Below are 19,531 nucleotides of genomic sequence, written 5' to 3' on the forward strand. Positions count from 1 at the left end.
GGTAAATATTAGCTCATATCACTAATTACTACTGCCTGTAAATCTTTGCCATAGCTTTGCTTTTTACTAAGTGATTGGAAATTCTCTTACAATATATTTCTTATATTGTAATCCCTCTTTTTTTGTAAAGGAGATGTATTCCAATAGTATAGTTCATTGTCAGTTACTGAAGATGGAGAAATTATATCTGAGGCATAGGGATGTGACCTAGCTGGCCATTTGACTTCATTTCTTGGGATAGCTGACCTTTTTCTTTCAAGCAAAGCAGATTAAGGTAGCCTGGCCCATTAGGAGAGAATATTCCATCTTTTTTTTCAGGGACATATTAGTCATTATCTGATCGATGTTAACTCAAAATTTTGACAAAGGGGCTGTGACTGCCCCAGATGTATCATCCTTCCCAATAGCTGGTCAGGTCCAGGATTCTGGGTCTATAACAATGGCATTGCTCAGCACTGAGAAAACCAGATCTTTTTCTGACTGCCCATCCATCCAAAATTCTTTTTTTTAAACAATCAAGCAAACAAAATGGCTTTGCTGTCAGAGGATTCATTTCTGGAGATATCACTATATCTCAAAATATCAGAGAGACAAAAACATAGCCGTTTTCAGGTGACAAGCAAAATAAACCAAAATAAGCACAGGCCCTAGACACATGAGCAAAAAAAGGACTTTTTTTTTACAGTATTTTGTCCTTAAAGGTTGTGTTTTTCATTTTGAGCATCAGAAGAGCTTTGTATCCTTTGACACATATCATGGTATATAATTTAGTAGAGGATCATGTGACCTGTGCGAGCCTCGGGTTCCTCCTCTGTAAAATGAGGGGGTTAGGCTGGATGACCCCGTCAAGGTCCCTTCTAGTTAAAAACCTATGGACCTGTGAGCATTTCTTGCTAGTTTCTCTGCTCTTTAGGCCAGTGAGAAAGGTAGATGTGCTTGCAGTAGGAAATGGCACAGACTACTGAATGTGCGTCCTTCTTCCTTTGTTTGATTCTTGTTGTTTGCCCTTTCTGGGAGAGGACCATGACCTTGGGGAAGTGATGCCATGACATCCAAGTGAATCGGATTTGAGTGAGACATGTCTGGGCAAGGTCACCTGCCTCATTTTCTCCTCCTTCTCCTGCAGTGGCCAGATAGAGATCAGGATGACTGGAGATGGCCCTGGACACAGTGGGAGACCTTGGTCTTTTTAAGCTCAGGTCTTTAACAGGTCTCAGTTTGACTGAAGCAATGTCCATTCAGTGATATGCTTTCTTTCTTTTTGCTTTTCTTCACATATAGGATCCCTCGACAATTCAGTGATCTATCTTATACTTTGGTTATAGAAGGCTATGCTTATTCATCTATAGTAAGAAGACTATTAAATATAAAATAGTACTCCAGTTTGATACTTCTTTCCTCCTGAGTTCTCCAGATGTGTTGTGGCTAAATCTGTGCTTGTTTATGGTAAAGAAGAGGCAACTAAGTGGTGCAGTGGATAGAGTGCTAGCCATGGAGTCAGGAAGACTCATCTTTGTGGGGTCAAATCTTGCTTCAGGATTTAATCTAATCTAATCTAATTAGATCTAATGTGTGCTGTGGCCCTGACCACTCTGTTTGCCTCAGTTTCTTCATTTATAAAATGAGCTGGGGAAGAAATTGGTCAACCACAGTATCTTTGCCAAGAAGCTGAACATGGCTGAAAAACGACTGAATGACAGATGGAATTAAAGGGGAAAATGATGGCTGTGATCCCAATTATTCAGTTGATACATGCACCACCAATGCAGCTAATCTCTTCTGAATGTCTAAAAATCTCTACCAAAATGGATCTGAACAGTTCCTGTTTAACTAAGTTTGTAAAAATGGAACCGAAACATATAATTGCAACCAGGCTACTAAATGAATTCCGGTTTGATTGCTGAACAGAATGAACAAATGAATGAATGATTGAATGGACAAATGAATGATTAAAAGAAAATCTCATTTATTGAGTGTTTAACCCTTCATTTTGCAAGTACTCTGCAATATTCTAAGAATAGAATATTTTACAAAGTGAAACAGTCTCTGCACTCAACATATTTTTGTTTTAATAGGACATTCTAATTAGGCAACTATATGGTATAATGGAAGGAGTGTTGAAGTTGGACTACAGGAGATCTGAATTCAAATTTTACCATTGTGATCCTAGGCAAATCACTGAAGAAATTTCAGCCTCAGTGTGCTCATCTGTAGAATGTGAATGGTAATACCTGTAGAGCCAACCTAACAGGGTTGTTAGTGTAAAGGCTTAGAAAGCCTTCAAAAGCTATGATAATGTGAGTATTCACCTGAGGAAAATAATCCTAGCTTCATTGTGATGTCTAGTTTTGCCAATGACTTATTATGAAGTTAGAAGTGTCAGAGAAAGGAAAAAAGGCAAATACTAGAAAAAACGGATAGTACTGATGAAATAGAGGGGAATTTGTCAATAGCTAACTAGATGCTCAATTGAAGAAACAATAAAGTGATCTCAGAAGGGGGAGTTTTAATATTGAAGCCTCTACCTGGGAAATAAACAATAAATAGTACCAGGTTAGTTAGACTTCAGGGACTTAATTAGAGAACGGCTTAACCTCATCATTAGTTCAGGGATGTTAGCTGAAAAATAAATAACTTGGGGGGGGAAGTTAATAGAAAGGCAAACACAGGTGACAACCATTATCAATGAGCTGTTATTATTTATACCAGAGTACTACTAACATAGAAATAAATAAAGTTATAGTTGAAATTTTCCTGGGGCACATACCAATAAAATGCATAGGAACTAGCTCTTTTTCAAAAATCATAGCATGCTCATCTTGGAGCTCTATACAGAGGGAGTAATACAATTTTAATTTTGATATCATTCATCTATAATCTATATCAATCTTTCTGATGATCTGAAATGGCAAGGATTTATGAGGACAGGGAGGAAAGGCTCCTGCTACTAACTCCTGGTACTATCATATGTCTATAGTGCTCTGGGGTCTCGAAGTCACTTTCTGGACAATAACCCCAAGAAATGAATCGAGTTGATGTTATTATCCTTATTTCACAGATGAGTAAACCATAGCATTGGAGCTACTTGTTCACATCCCTTTGTTTGAAGTTAACATAAATTTGTCTGTCCCATTCATTACCTTTTTTTAGCCACTCTGATTCTCTGATGCTCTCTTGGTGAATTGCTATAAGCTCTCAGAGAAAAAGTGTAATGCACACTCAGTGTGATTTTTCACATGGAATAATAATTATTCACAAGCAGTGTCACAGACAGTTGCAAAAATCTTTAAGGCAAACACATAAAGGTATCATCATATATATTATCTCTTTTCCTAAAAGATTTTATACTTGAGAATCACTTGAACTTGACCTCACAATGAAAGGCTCAAAGACCTAGAGCTAAAAAGAACCTTAGAGATCATCACACCCCCATTTTATGGACAAGCAAATCAAGGCCCAAGGAAATATAGTGATGGGCCCAAAGACACCCAAGTGGCATAGCAGAGCTTTCATTTGAACCTAGGTCCTCCAGTTTAAAAGCCAGCCTTCTTTATACTGCTCTATGCTACCTGCTGCCTACACAAGGCTGTGTATCTGTTCACAAGGTCATAGAGTTGATGTCATTCTCTTGTTTCTGCTCCAACCTTTCCAGGCTGAATGAAGAAATATACTTGTTCTCTAAGCGATGAGAACTCATGTCTACCTTAACCAGTGCTTTCATTGAACCTGAATATACCCAAAGCTTTGAAAACACAGATACACAGGCAAACGCTTCAGTCGTACAAGATAAAAAAGTTTAGGGGGAGATCCCCTTCTAAGTTTAATAAATATTCATCAAATAGAACTAGAAATGAGATCCCCTCTTATTTTGCAAAAAGATACATTAGATTTTTTTTCTTAGTTAAAAATGAGAAAAGACAAGATTTCTTTCTTGTGCTAATAAGCCCAAGAGATAATTGAATGACAGCTAGTTAGAGTTTTCCTAATACAGAGGCAGATATAACAGATTTCACACACCAACTTTGTGACCCTGGGCAAGCCATTTAATATCTCATTGCCCTATGCAACCGTCTTAGACAGCCACAAAGTAATGTATTCTAATTCAATGGCTGTCTCCCTTCTCCTTTTCCCTTTCCCTTTTGTCCCTCTTTCCTTTTCTCTTTCCCTCTACCTTTTCCCCTAATCTTCCCCAGTTAATACCTTCAATAAACATGACATAAAGCTTTCTTTTGAAATGTATTCTAGAGACAGCATGGTATAAGTGGGTAGAGAGCTACCTACAGAATCAGGAAAATGGGTTTAAGTTTTACACTGACACATGTTGACTGTACTGTATAATTCAAAGCAGCCTCTTAACCTCGAAGTAATCCAGGTAGCTCTACGACTATAAATTACAGAGCAGGTACCAATCGTCATGGATACATTGAATTCCTCGCCAAGAGCTCCCTAAACTATGAAAATAACAGGTGTGATAAAAATAATAATAATTTTCTTTTTTGAGAATAGCATTTACTGTGAAAAACTCTTATTTTCAAAATATATATTGTGGCTAACTGAAATATAAATTATAAACCAGATTCAATGATGAATAAAATAATTTCTATGAATTTATTACTTACCAACCTTGAGAAGTGCATTAATTTGTTATTTAATGTGCTGGTCGATGCCAAATTACCGTCTGGTATGAAATTTTGGACATAAGCTTTAAAGACAGGGATAGAAATAGGGGAAAGAAAAGAAAGAAAAACAGCAGCAGGAACTAGAAATACTTAATTGCATTCTCATGAATTTGTGCCTTCCTAAAACAGATTTTTGAAAGGGAAATAGATGATAAAGGAATGCCTTTCAAAATAAAAAAAATGTAGCATTATTTTCATTATCATTGCTTTCCTTTTTTGAAGAGTTCTGGGTTTGTATGTTGATCGTTGGTGGAGCATAAAAGAAAGATATCTTGTGTACAGTTCTATATAGCTAGAAATGTGGGAATTTTAGTGATTCAAAGTCAAAATTAATTGAACAGACTATTATATCTCTCAATTATTTTGTCTGTGTAGTTGAGGCAAAACAAAGATGGAGGGGGCATGAGGTTGAATGAATAATCTACATGATTGTATTTATGTGTAGCCTTGATTTCTCAGATAAAATTATTCAGCTAGAAGTTGACAAGTATTTCTCTACTTTATAATCATATCAGTGCTAGAAATCTTATTATAAAAGATGGATCTGGTGCATGAAGTATGACTATTTAAAATGTATTTAAATTTAAAATTGTCAGTACCTCTCCCATTGAGGCTATCAGGATATTACATTTAGGGGGCAGGTAGATGGCACAGTAGAGTATTGGCTCTAGAATCAGGAGAAACCGAGTTCAAATTCAGCCTCAGGCACTTGACGCTTACTAGCTGTATGACTTTGAGCACATACGTCACTTAACCCTGATTGCCTTGGCAAAAACAAAATATTACTTGTGCAGTAGCATGGTTATCCTTTAAATGGCACAAATGTTTTTCTTCAAGGTATCTAGTAGTATACTGTAATGTTCTCTGTTTGGGTTTCCTGGCGGTCTCTGGAGGCAGCCTTCGTTTCAGTTCAGTAATCACCACAAGTACAGCCAGGTGTTAAAGTCCAAATCCTTTATTGTCTCTTTCCAAGTCTTGTCTCCTTTCCTGGGACCTGGTTAGCTTTCTTAGAGGCCTATCTCTCTCCTTGGTTCCTAGAGCTTAAGCTCCTGCCTCCAGTTCTTTGTGTTCTCTGCTCTGCCAGCTTCTTCCTCCTGAATGTGTCTTGGTTTCTGTGGGGGAGGCAGGAGGACCGCCACCACGGTCTCTGTCTTCCAGTTCTGATTCTGGCTGAGTTTGTCCGAGCTTACATGCTCTCTTATCATAGATGTGAATCTTATACTAAATACATGTACTGAACTACCATTGTCTTTATCAATTCCACTGACTTAACACCTTATAAGAATCCTTGTTTCAGAGTTCTGGCCCATAACAGTATACCACTGGCAGATGGTTGGACAACTAGCATTTTCTTTTGAAATTTGCATGTGAGACATTCAAATGCTACATAACATTTATGAGATATTGCAATGACTATTCCATGTATTTATTATTTAAACGTAGACAAGATAGATCTTTAAAATAATACAAAAGTCTTAAGATCATAAATTGTTTTACCAAAAAACCTCCATCAGTAATACAGCTATTTTTCCCTAAAAGGAAAAAAAAATAAAATAGCAAATTGAACACCTTAAATTAAATGGACATTTTCTTTAAATGTTTTATGGAAATTTTCATATGTATTTCTACATTTCTACACATGGATTATCTAGTAAATTGAGCTCACTAAAATATTTCCATCTGAAAAATATGAATAATTGAGTCCCAAATATATGTTTTCTACTTTATAGTCCAGGAAAAGTCTTTAGATGGTCACCATCAGATTTTGAGAAATGGGATTTCATGTTAGATCACAAGAGCCACTGGTGAGCAACATGCTTTATACAATGGAGAATACCTTACGTTAAAGTTGAAGGACCTGAGTTTCAATGGAAGTCTTGATTCTAACTTGTGGGTAAGCTAGTGAATCTTTCTGAACCGTAGTTTATTGATTTTGAAAATGCAACTAACATCACTTATACTAACTCTAAAGTGCTTAGTCAATTATAAAGGCCAAGAACCTATAATTTCCTAGGTATGGATACTTTCTCTGCTGATAAGTATCATAGCCTCTTCTCACCCTGATACACAATCTTCTCCAATCACTTGTAGCAATGAACCTTTTTGCATCTAGCTATGTAGCTCCTTAGATGAAAAGCATTGCTTTTCACCAAACCTCCCAGCTTGAGGTCTTTTTCTTTAGAGCTTTGTCTTCTTTGCCACTTATAAAACACCAAAGGAATATGTTTGTTAGTGTAGTAGTAAATCATAAAGTATTCTTTAAATGTGAGTTGTCATTATTAAACCAACAGAAATTCAACCATAGATCTGAACCACTGACTAACAAAGTACTTGTCTTCCAATCTTCCTTCCTGATCCATTACCACCTTAGATGGAAATGCTGTTAAGTAGTGGTAATAAGCTCTTCCTTGGCTCCTATCCACAAGGATTTATCACTGAAGCAGCACAAGGACCTTCTTCTTCTTAGGCAATCTTCAAGCTCTAAGGAGGCCCTGCATTATGGACCTCTAGAACAGAACGATAATGCGTTCTCTGAGAATGATGTGTTGCTTTGTAAATGCTTTTAATTGCCCCGTTAAGTTCACAAGAATGGCAGAGCATTTTCAGATAGAATGTACTTCATAATTATACTGATAAATCCATCAGAGATTAAAAGAGCAAAGCTATTTGAATCATATACCTAAGTATTAACAAATGTACAGCAAAAACTTTCAAGTTCATGGGGTTAAGCTGATAACAGGGAGAAAAGTCTAGAAAGCAGCTAGGTTCAGTTCAATCATTTTTCAGTTGCATTCGACTTTATGGTCCATTTGGCCAGTCAGAAAATAACAAAAGAGACAGGAAGCCAAAGGAAAATTGCTGGCATGTGATCTGTGTTTCTGTCCCTAAACATGCTAGTATGTTAGTAAAGGAACAATCAAGCTATGCTGGAGAAGCCAAGTCAAATCAATCATTTCTTTTTGAACTATGGATGTTCAAACTTAACTATGGATGAACTTCACTTTGATTCACCATCATGACTTGAAGATGATTTTAGGTTCTGGAAAGCTATACTAGTAGAATGGAAGCTTTGGCAAGGTCTGGGAAGCCTGGAGAGAATCGATGAGGCCTCTACTCCACGGACAGGCCTAGCAAAGTTTGGAGAGGAGCTTGACAAACTCAGCAGCTGGGTGATAGTGACTCTAATTATATTTAGTTGTAAAATGGTTTCATGATGCATTTGTGGAGCAGAAACTCACAGACAAAATGAAATATCCTTAAATACATAATTTGATAATTCAGGATAGTGTATTCTGGGGTTGACTATTTTATTCTACATTTTCATCATTAATCAAGTTAATCTTGGATAGCAAATGCACTTGAAGGTCAGCACTAATACCATACTCGGCATCCAACTGACTTCCTTACTGTTCCTCGCACAAGAGAATCCATCTCCTCACTCTCAGAATTTTCCCCCTGCTGCTGTCCCCCATTTCTCAGAAGGTTCTCTCTCCCCATCTCCTCTTCTTGACTTCCTAGACTTCCATTGAGACCCAGATTTTGTTGTTGTTCATTCATTTCATGTTGTTCATGCCTTTCCTGACCCCATCTGGATTTTTTTGGCAAAGATACTGGAGCGGTTTGCCACTTCCTTCTCCAGTTCATTTTACAGATGAGGAAACTGAGGCAGATAGGGTAAAGTGACTTTCCTAGGGTCACACTGCTAGGAAGTATTTGAAGCTGGATTTGAACTCATGAAGATGAGTCTTCTTGATTTCAGGCCCAGTGCTCTAGTTACTATTCCACCTAGCTGCCCATATACACTATACCTGCTATATATCTAACTATGAATAATATCTTGTCATCTGTTCATTACTTACCATGTCTGCAATAAGGCATAATGAAGAGTTGCCTGAAAAGTTTAGATTTTCTTTCAATTAGATCATAATTCCATTTGTATATGGCTTCTCTCTCCTTTCTGCCTCCTACATCTAGTATCTTTTACCTTCTTTCATCAATTAATTACATCCACTTAGCTCTATCAAGCTTGGAAATTAGCAGATAGATTGGAAGACGTTCACCCTTTGGTAGTAGAATTTAGGATTTATTCACACCAAGAGGTTAATAAGAAAGCACTAATCTACTTAACACAGGAATATGAGAGAAGCAGCTAAGCCACTAAGTGTTAGCTTTTAGGCATTTTCGATTATCCTCCTTTCTTCCTTTGCTCCTTCTTTGGTGGACAGTATTTTAGAGGATTTATAGTTGGTCCAACCAGAACTCATTTTTCAGTTCAGAGAATAACTAGTCTCTATCTTTAAAATATAAGTTGTTTCTTTCAGTGTTTCTGTTTTGTAACCGCTTTGAAACTAGCATCCTTGCTAATATCATCCTTGCATCCTTGACAGGAATCTCTGGGTTTTCTTGCATCTCTGATGTCTGCCCTGCAGAGAAGGCCACATGTTTTAGTAGATTTTCCTAGGTCTCTGTAGTATAGCAAATAAGAAAGGCTCTTATTTGGTGTGGGGGGGGGTGTATGTGTGTGCGCACATGCATGTTCGTGTCCATATGTGTGCGAAAGACTTTGACCTGTACCAGCTCATCCCTACAAGGTGTAAAGGCAAAAATATCATGGCCAATCTCACGGTGCCAATCTCATTAATTTTTTTTAAAAATCTCATAATAGCAATGGTGAAATTTGTGGTGGGTTTTAAAGACAGAAGGCAAGGGGGAGAAGGGAAAGCTAGCCAAGCCTGGGGAACAACCATTTAAATAACAAAGTTGGAAGTGAGTGTTTAAGACCCAAATAAAAAGGTTTATTTGTAGAAGGACTTTAGGATCAGATGGTAGAAATGGCATTCATGACTTAAATGCTGGCTCCCAAACATGCCTTAGTCATTAACTTCGTGACAATCCACTGAATAATTTACCAAGATATTTATAATCAACATTCACACATCTTCACTTGACTCACTGGCAATTTTGGGTGGCAGCTTGCCCAGTGCCCAAGTAGTATGTGATTTGGACAGTGACCTTTAATAGGACATATTTGATGAGGCTCTCTTTAGTGCTACAGAACAAGACTTATATCGAGAATTTAGCTAAAGGAATTTTTTTCCCACTGTTAACCACTTGGGAACTGTGATTCTCTTATTGTGTTGGCATTAATTAACACCAGGGAACTTTGCAAACCTTTTCACTAGTGAGTTCTTCTAGTCATAATCAGTCATATAATGGAAAGGTTCTGCTATGTTAAGGTTATTAAAGATCTAGGGACACTTTTCATCAAATATATTACCAGAAGCATCCCCCTCCAGCTGTACATCACTGATGGTAAATTTGATTAGTGTGAGCAGACTGTAGGAATATTTTTTCAATGTTTTGTGTGGGAATCATTTTCTACTCCCCCTGCCTCCATATGGCAGATTTGGGAACTAAAGAGTATGTGTGCATTTGTGGTTACTTCCGTTTTCTACCTGATCACTATAAAGACAGAGTAGTGCTATTTCAGTAGCAAAACAAAGGTTTGGCTTATGAATAAAAGGAGGGATGTCCTTAATATGGCATGGATAGATGGATCTATTCTATCCATCATCTTGTTTACTTTCCTTTCAAATGTCCATCCCTCCCCATTGCTCTCTCACTACCCACCTAATTTCCCCCTGCCCTGCAGGGGTTCCATGCTTAACTTCAGCCAGGATGGAATTCAGACACAAACAACCAGGGAGAGAGGCTGATGGAGAGAAATGGGTTTATCTCTTCTACTGCCTATGTCAGTGTGACAGTACATGGCAGAGTAGGCAAAATATCTGTGGTCCCAATCGTTAACTTGACATTTTGAGGGGGAAAAAATAGCTAGCAATTATGCTTAAGTTAAGAGCAATTATTATTTTGTGTTTAGAGATGTTTTTCTTTGTATAGACAAATTTCTTGGTTAAATTCCAACTCAAGCATTTCCAGCCCTGGTGATTTAGATTTGAATGAAATTGCGTTAAACATCTTTGATTTGTCTTTTTATGTGGCCATCATTTTCCCCCTTATTTAAAAAATGTTCGTGAATCAGAAACGAAGTCCAAATATTTGAATCATTGCTTTCTAATCAAGGGATCGATTTTTTTGTGGTAGCTGTCTATATTGGGCAAATCTGTCATTACAAATAATATAATTAGTAACTAAGTTCAGATACAGAGGTGAAGGCAACAGGGCATAGTGGCTAAGGTGCTGCCCTCAGACTCAAAAAGAACTTTTAAATCTTGCCTCGGCTACTTACTAGAAGCTAGTATGATTTTGGACAAGTTATGTAGTTTCTCTGCGCGGTTTCCTCATTTGTCAAATGAAGGGTTTTGGTTTTATTCAGTGGTCTCTAAGGTCTCACAGCTTTAAATGTGTTATCGTATATGAGCCTCTCATTTAGTATGGTGTTGAATGTTCTATCGGCAATACCACTGTTAGAATAAATCATCGAACATTATGGCTAGGAGAAGTTTGCCAGATAATGCAAACTTGGAGTCCAAACTTTTCATTTAATAAATGGGGAAACTGACACCCAAGTTATGTGACTAGCAGGTGGCAGAGCTGGGCCTCGAACCCCACCTCCTGATCCTTGTTAATCTTCTTTCTGCTATCTCAGTGCTCAAGTGGAAGTAAATAGCAATGATTGAAATGTGTGTATGCTTTTAAAGGAATGATAACATTGGTCAAGTCAAATTGATGCTGATTTTTCTTTCTTTTCTTTGCTTTGATTTCTCGCTGCTGTTTAATCCTAATTCAGAGGAAACTAGAGCCGAAGAAACCAGGAAAGGTAAGACTACAAACTTTCAAGTAAATTGATTTTGAAATGTTTTGTTTGTTGTTTAATCTCTACTCCAAGGCATTAAAACTGTAAGTGCTTAAGATGACATATGTCATGGTTCTGCTTTAAAAGAATTTCAAGCTGAGGTGTCTTCACATGTCGTGCCACTTACACAGTCTTAGAAGCAATTTTTGAGCCTGGTTTTATTTATTTTTTTCCACCAATACTCCCTTATCCTACTGTGCCAAAACAACATGCTGCTGACAACATTCTTTTATGAATGCCCCAATAATAGTCAGGATGAATCTTAGCACTGAAAAGGGAGCATTTTGGTGTTAATTCTCAAGTTAATGAATGTGAGCCATGAGGAAATATGATAGAGTCACAGGGGAGACTCCCATAATGAAACCAAATATGACTCTGTGGCAAACTGATGTTCTCTGGGACTCTGAGTTGGAGAAATTATTTTTAAGCTCTTTCAAATACAGGTGACTACATGATATGAACAACCCTCTTATAGAAGTTAGCTCCTTCCAAAAATTATCAGATTGTTCTTATGGTTGAGTCATCATTTTGATGATTGGCATGGCTCCAAAATGGTTTGGGAGGCACTCTGTTTGGAGCTGAAAATGGAAGAATCCTTTAAACTCTTTCCCCATTTTCTTTCCTGTGGGAAGATCTCTTTAATTGGTGGCTCCATATCTGGCATGATGTTGTGAGATTCAAAGAAATGTTTTCCATGCATATAGCTTCCACTGGTGTGTACTAGTTTAAGTATGAGTCCAGTTCTCTTCCATTATGGCCTGATAATACTGGGTGTCAGCTTTTAAAGAAGAAATTGTTACGTGATCCTTACTATGACGGTAAGTTCTATATTACACTTGGATGACTGTAACCAGTACAAGAACAATGAAAGCAATGTCAGTCTGTCAGGTCAAGCTAAATTTTCATGAACAAAGAATTTTAAATCACAAGAAGTTGAAAGGTTTTGAAATCACTTCTGAGTTGTTCTCCCATGACACTGATATTGTTTCCCAAGTATCACCATAACTCGGAGGGATTCAAATTTGGTTCTTACCCTCCTCCACAGAGGGCAGGTGAGTCACCAGAAATGTCCAGAGGTGAGAGAAAAAAATGTAATGTCATTAGCTGTATCACTGAATAGAAGCTTTGCATCTGCCTTGAATATTATCAAGTTCTACTTTGAATTTGAATGAGACATATTCATGTTTCATAGGGTTCACAGCTGTATGACCTTTTTAAGAAATGGGGAAGGTAGTTATCTGTCTCCTACTTTTTGTGGTATTTTTTTAAAAACTTAAATTAATGAACCCTCAAATACTGATTTAAAAAAAAAAGTCCATTTAATCTATAAGTAGGGGATATGTTTTGCTTTTTATAAAATGTACTTCTCCTAACTGGGTCCTGAGTAGAATGTATGCTCTTGCTCAGGGGATTCATCCCACTAAAATACTTGGGCCATGAAATTAGAACATATGGTAGACCAAGGGGTGATTGAAAAATCCATTTAATCATGTTTTGGGGAACTATGGAGAGATGTCTGTTTACTGAATGAACTCTCCAACAGTAACAGAATGTAAGTTTCTGTATTTCTTTTATATATTAGCTTTCCACACAAAGATTAAGGGTCAGGGGTGGGACTAAAAGAAAGCAAAAACTATACACTTAGAATATCCTTTTTCGGTTTTTATTTCATGTTTTAATGTACCTAATTGTCTGCTCTTTCTATGTATTACTCAAAAGAGCTCCAGCAAGGGAGGCAGAGGAGACTGGGGAAGGACTCCCTGTCTCTTGAGGCAGCCCTTTGCAATTTAGAATATTGCTAATTGTTACCTTGGATAACATTTTTGACAGATATGTAGATATTGATCAAAAGTGATCTGCAGCTTCTCTTTGGGGATTGTCTTGAAGGTGGTCATACAAGAAAAAAGACTCCTGACTTTCCTCCTATACCCTGCTTTTGACCTAATACTACTGCCTTTCCTAGCTTGATCACCCACTTTATTCACCAGATTGAGTTCTGAATTACTTCTTGATGTTTCCAAAAAAAACCAAATTCAACCAAAAGGATGTGAAAATTGTAGTATTCAGAAATCATTTGAGCAATGATATCGTTGAAATAAGTACACAGACTCCAGCAATGCATCTGTTTTGAAGGGTACACAAATTGGGAGTCTGAGAGTATCAGGATGGAGGGAGTCATGCACATTCCAACTGTACTTATATTAGTGTATGTGCATTAGTAATGTGATTAGAATCACGTTATATCATGGCTCGTTATTCACACATTTTGAAATACCAGAGATCCAGTCTTGTTTTCCAAATTATAGCACCTGTACCCACTAGCTTTAGGTAATATCAGTGTTATTCCTGTATTTTAATATTGCCATGACATAGAAATTCCTTTGTAGTTGTGGTTCATTGATTTTAATGCATCTCTTTTAAATGATGTTTTAAAAACTGAATTTTAAAAACTATAAACCTCTACTCACCTTGGGAAAGACTATTCATTAACTTTGTATTTAGTGCACTTTTTATAAGAAAATGAATTTCTCTTGAAATAATGATTTGTACTGAAGTTATTTTCCCACTTTAAAGAAAAAAAAAGAAGAAAGACTATGTAGTCCAATGGAAACTAGGACCAACCTTGTGGTTGAGGGAGCCTGAGGGCATATCCTATCTCTGACACTACCAGGGCCAGCCAAGGACACCTTACTACCCCAAGGAAGGGAGGAAGGGAGGAAGGGATGTTTATCTCTAACAGCATACTGTCCCCAAATGAACTTCTTAGCTTTTCATTCAGTCAACTGAAAGATCAGAGAGCTCCTCCATAATTGCTCTCCCAAATTGGACTAAAACTGCTTTCCATAGCCATATTCAATTGAATTGATTGTTTTCAGTAGTTTATAGCTAATTAGAAAATAAATGAAGCCTACCCTATGCTGCTAACACACTTAGGAGGGAATTAATTATTTCTTTCCCAAATAATCCCTAGCACAGATGTAGTGATTTTTTTTAAAAGAAGAAGAAGAAAATCCTAAGTGAGCCTCCCTATGGCTCTTCTTTGGGTAAATTTAAGTCAAGCTCTTAGGAAAAAACATTCATCCTTCCTTTGATAACATTGACTAGAAAACCACCTTTTGGGCCCATTTCAGCTAAGGTAATACATCCTTTTCTTCTGGGACAAGGCTGAATCTATTGTTCCGTGACTCAGAGTAAATGGCTACCTTGGTGTAGCATCTTCACCAATTGCTAAAATTTAGAGGGCCAGACTGAATTGTGTGTTTTTTTTTTCTGGAGAATTTTTTTCTGGCTTTGTCTGAGGTTAATTTACAAATGCTTTTGATCATTCTGGCTAAGTGAAATAGAGCTAGAAACTCCAGGAGTATTGCTATTATTTCCTCATATAGTATCTGTTTTTCTAAGTTTTTATCACTGGAGCAGCCAATGAATGTGTTTTTAATATGAAGCTGCTGTAGCATAGCACGGGAGCCTATCAGGAGACAGATACAGAAATCTGCTCTTTGCCAGTGCTATATTTATTATAACTCTCTCCTCTTAGAGAATATAGAAAATTCTAACTATTTTTTTCTTGGGGGTAAAAGTATCCTCTTAAAACTCTGCTTCCCAATCAGATAATTTTTTTAAGAGTTGAGAGATTCCTGGATCTAAACCTAAATAGTTCAATTAAATAATTCGTGTTCTAACTAGATGCTTCAAAGAATCACAGAAATTGAGTTAGATGTGTCTGCAGTATTTGTCTAGTATGACCCACATGAAATCAGTCAGTAAACATATAAATGCCCACTCTTTAATCACTCTGTGTCAGACATTCTTCTAAGCCTCTGGACAACAAAAAGAAACAAAGACTAGTCTACCCTCAAGACGCTCACGACTGAATTAGGGGAATAATAAGCAAATAAATATGTACAAAAATCTAAACAATAAATAGGAAATAATTAACAGAGGGAAGTCACTGCAATTAAGAGGCTGATGAAAGACTTGCTGCAAAAATGCTTGGGATTTTAGTTGAAATCTAAAGAGAGCCAGAGAAGGCAGTAGGTAGAAGTGAGGAGGGAGAGCGTTTCAGGCATGGGAAACAGTCAGAAAAACTGTCCAGAGCTGAAAGAAGTAGTATCTTGTTCATGGTATTCATGGATCCACTGTCGCTGCATGAAGGAGTGCATGGTGGGGAATGGGATATAAGAAGACTGGAAAGATAGGAGGCAGTTAAATTATAAAGGAGTTTGAACACCAGAAAAAGAATTTTCTAGTTGATTCTAAAGGTGACAGGTTGCTAATAGAGTTTATTGAGTAAAGGGATAATATGGTTGGGCCGGTGCTTTAGGAAAATCAGAGTGGTGGCTGAATAGAGAATGCATTGCACTGGAGAAAGTTAAGACAGGAAGGCCTAGCATTAGCAGATTGCAGTAGTTCAGGTTTAAGGTGATGAAAGCCTACCTTAAAGTCTTGGCAATGTCAGAAGAGAGAAAGGGGCATATTCCAGAGCTGCTGCAATGTTCAACTCAACAGACCCTGGAACCAGGTGAGAGATAGTGAGAAGCCTAGGATGACGCCTAGATTGTGAGCCTGATGGATTAGGATAAGGTCATCCTCTACAATAATGGGAAAAAAAATGGGGTTAGAGGAAAACATAATAAGTTGAGTTTGGGATATACTGATTTTAATCTATTAGATATCCAATTTGAGATATTACTACACAGTTGGAAATATGAGATTGGACATCAGCAGAGACTGGGGCAGGATAGGTGGATTTGAGTATCATCGGCACAGAGATGGTAATTAAATCCATGGTTTTCTGATGAGTTCACTGATTGAAGCAATATAGAGGGAAAAGAGATAGTTCAAGACATAACCTTGAGGGACATATATAGTTGGAGGAAGTGATGTGGATGAAGATCTAGCAAAGGAGATTTTCATATCTGAACCAAAGTCCTCTCTGCTGAAATTCATTCATTTCCCTTTCTCCTTCCTCTTATTCCTTTTCCTTTTCCTGGGAGATGTTCTGTTGTAGAATTACAGAATCAGGCAGAGAGACATAGCGATCTATTTAGCATATGTTTGGAGTCAAAGTATTTGCAATTATATTTGTCATTTTCTTCAGTAGTACCCTATTTCCTCTTTCACACAGTTGCAATTTAGTGCTGGCAATATTGCTATAAGAGGATTAAAATAACCGAGAGTTCCCCTTTTACATTACCAGCGCACCTGGTTTAGTCCGACAATTACTTCATTGACATGTTATTCCAGGGATGTTACACCCCAGGGTATGCTGTGATATCTTTTAACAACTTCTTACCTTATTTTAAAATATATTCTTAATGCTTTTAACTCAATGGGTAGCACCTAATGGATAAATAAATCAGAAACAAAATGAGGCCAAATTAGTTGAAGAGCACTGTTTGTACACTTCCCCTTCATTTTATACTTGAAGGCATGCTGCAGAATGTCAATGTGTCCTTCATTGTACTTAAGGAGAAAGCTTCACTTTTATTTTTTTTCACATTCTTGACTCAAAAACCTTCTCCATCTTTGCTACAAAACACAGAATTTCAAAGTTAGCGGAGACAGCGCTGACCATCTAAAACAATACATGTGTGAAAAAGAATCCTTCCACAACACACCCAGCTCTTCTTGAAGACCTCCAAGGAGGGGGAAGCCCCTGTCTGCTTCAGCAGCCTACCTTATCTTGAGATGCCTCTGACTGTTGAGTAACTTTTCCTGACATGAAAAGGAAATTTGCTTTTTTGTACTCCTATCCCTGCCCTCTAGACCCAAACAGGACAAGTCATCAAGTTTCCAGAATCTACCAGTAAGACTGCACCCTAAACTTTTGGTCGTATCTCATTAAACCACCTCTAAAACTTTAAAAATATAGTTCACCATTTCTGACTATAATCATCCTTCTTATCATACACCCCACTTATCCATACCAATCCATCTGCATTTTTTATCTCTACCTGGTTTTCCAGGCTTGAAACAACTATTTCATCCATTCTATTAATACCTTTGAGTATACTCCATTACACAGAGATGTTTTGATATTCAGTTTTTCTACCATATTCATCTTCAATGCCTCCTTCATATTCATAAGATTATAAACTTTGGGTCAGTCCATTAGACGTAATCTTCTTGACCCTCATCATTTTACAGAAGATAGAACTGAGGGGAACAGAAAAAAGAGACCTGCTCAGAGACATCAGTGATTTCTCATTCTGCTCTAATATCTGAGGAAGAAGTAGCCTTCTCTAAGACTAGTCCCTCTACCTATACTTTTGACTTATCACTTCCTTATTCTTTTATCTAGTTCCTGCATCTCTGAGGATAGTCTATCTTTTATCCTCCATTGGCTTCTTCCCCATGGCTTTTGAAACATCATCATCATCATCATTAACATGCTTTAAGGTTTGCAAATCATTTTATAAGTATTATCTCATCGGATTCTCCAACAATCCCGGGAGGTAAATGTGATTTTAATCTTCGTCGTAATGATGTGAACGCTGTGGCTGATCAGAATGAAATGACTTGCCAAAGCACACACAGTAAGGAAGTGTCTGAGACAGGTCTTCCTGACTCCAAGTTTAGTGCTTGCACCATCGTACCACTTGGCTGCTATATGGAGATCCTCTCAACCCCTCCACCTTGAGGGGAGAAATCATTTGAATCAGCTTTTCTTCCTAGTACTATGTTGTACTCGATCGTGTCAACCTTTCTGTTCCAAAATTATCAGAGCCATCTATACCACTTACTTCTTTTTGCTCACCACTTATTCTCTCTTTAAATTCCTGCAATCTAACCTTTAACCCCTATCCTGAAACTTAATTGTTTCTGTCTCTTTCTCTACCTCTCTCTGTATGTCTCTGTGTCTCTATCCCTCTCTGTCTCTGTTTCTCTCTCTGTATTGAAACTTATACTTAAAAACCAAAAAGAATTCCCTTTCCCTCCTTGCCAAGTCTAATGACCTGGGGAGTTGGGGGAGAGAAGAAAAATTCTTAATGGAAAAGAAGGCCCCTGAGCTGATGGAGAGCATTCAAGGCATGGATGTGATTGGCATCTATGATATACAAGGAAGAATCTAAAGCTCTTGGGAATAACTCTTCAAAGTTATTCTCATTTTCTTTGAAAATGGGGAGAAATATTTTCCATGTTAAAATGAAACACTTGTTTTGGTAACTCTTCAGAAAGTTATCATTCTGGTTTTGTGTGAAGAATGGAATCTAGAGAAAATATAGGTCGATGATGTTTTCATCCTTATGCCATGAGAATAGCTATATTGTTCGAAACTGAAAGGTTTCTTTTTCCTCTTAAGCCTGAAAATTACTCAAGTGGTCCAGTTTTGATGGACATTTGAGAGAATGATTAACTTTTATTGTTGTTTTTTGGTTTCCCACCACTCTTGCTCACATAGAGACGTTAAAAGAGTATACCATGAAATCAGGACTATCATGCAGTCTGTCTCTTTTCTTTATAGAGCTCCAAGCCAGATAGAAAGATGCAAGAAACCATCTAGTCCTCTAGCATCTTATCCTACCCTGAAGTGTCAGAATCCATGCAGTGTATCTCTGAGAAATAGATATGTACATTCTGTATGAAATACGCTATTGAGAACACTCTTAAAATCATCCATATTCATGCTCAGTCCCATTCATTCAAAATGCAGGGGACACAATAGAGAGTCATATTAAGTAATATATGAAAAGTTAAAATACTTCTTTATAATATATCTTAAACAAGAGAAAAATGGAAGAGAAGGTGGTGCAGGTCTACTTGAGCCTTCTTTTAAATACTTTATATTTATCTTTATAATGTATTCCATGTATTTAGGTTAACTAAAATGATAGATGAATTGAAATTTTATATATTAAGCATGTGTAAAGACACACGTGTGTCTATATAAGCACAATACCCATATATGCAAACACACATGTGAATTATGTCAGTAAACATGTGCATGTGTATTGCTCATTGAGTTGTCACTGATAGAGTTTTCCATTTGCCCCTTTGGTAATCTTTGGCAGTCAGCACTTATAGTCAATGC

At 37.2% G+C, this 19,531-nt stretch overlaps 1 protein-coding gene across 2 annotated transcripts in view; it reads left to right on the forward strand.

The window, feature by feature from the left end:
- Positions 1 to 19,531, forward strand: part of PCDH11X (protocadherin 11 X-linked) — a 576,990-nt gene that overhangs the window by 279,367 nt on the left and 278,092 nt on the right. For both annotated transcript variants that reach the window (XM_051969012.1, XM_051969013.1), the window contains exon 7: positions 11,431 to 11,460. In XM_051969012.1, coding sequence (XP_051824972.1) covers positions 11,431 to 11,460 — 30 coding nt within the window. The remainder of the gene's footprint in view (positions 1 to 11,430; positions 11,461 to 19,531) is intronic.

The sequence above is a fragment of the Antechinus flavipes genome, chromosome X (assembly GCF_016432865.1).
Source record: "Antechinus flavipes isolate AdamAnt ecotype Samford, QLD, Australia chromosome X, AdamAnt_v2, whole genome shotgun sequence".
NCBI classification, from domain to species: Eukaryota; Metazoa; Chordata; class Mammalia; order Dasyuromorphia; family Dasyuridae; genus Antechinus; species Antechinus flavipes.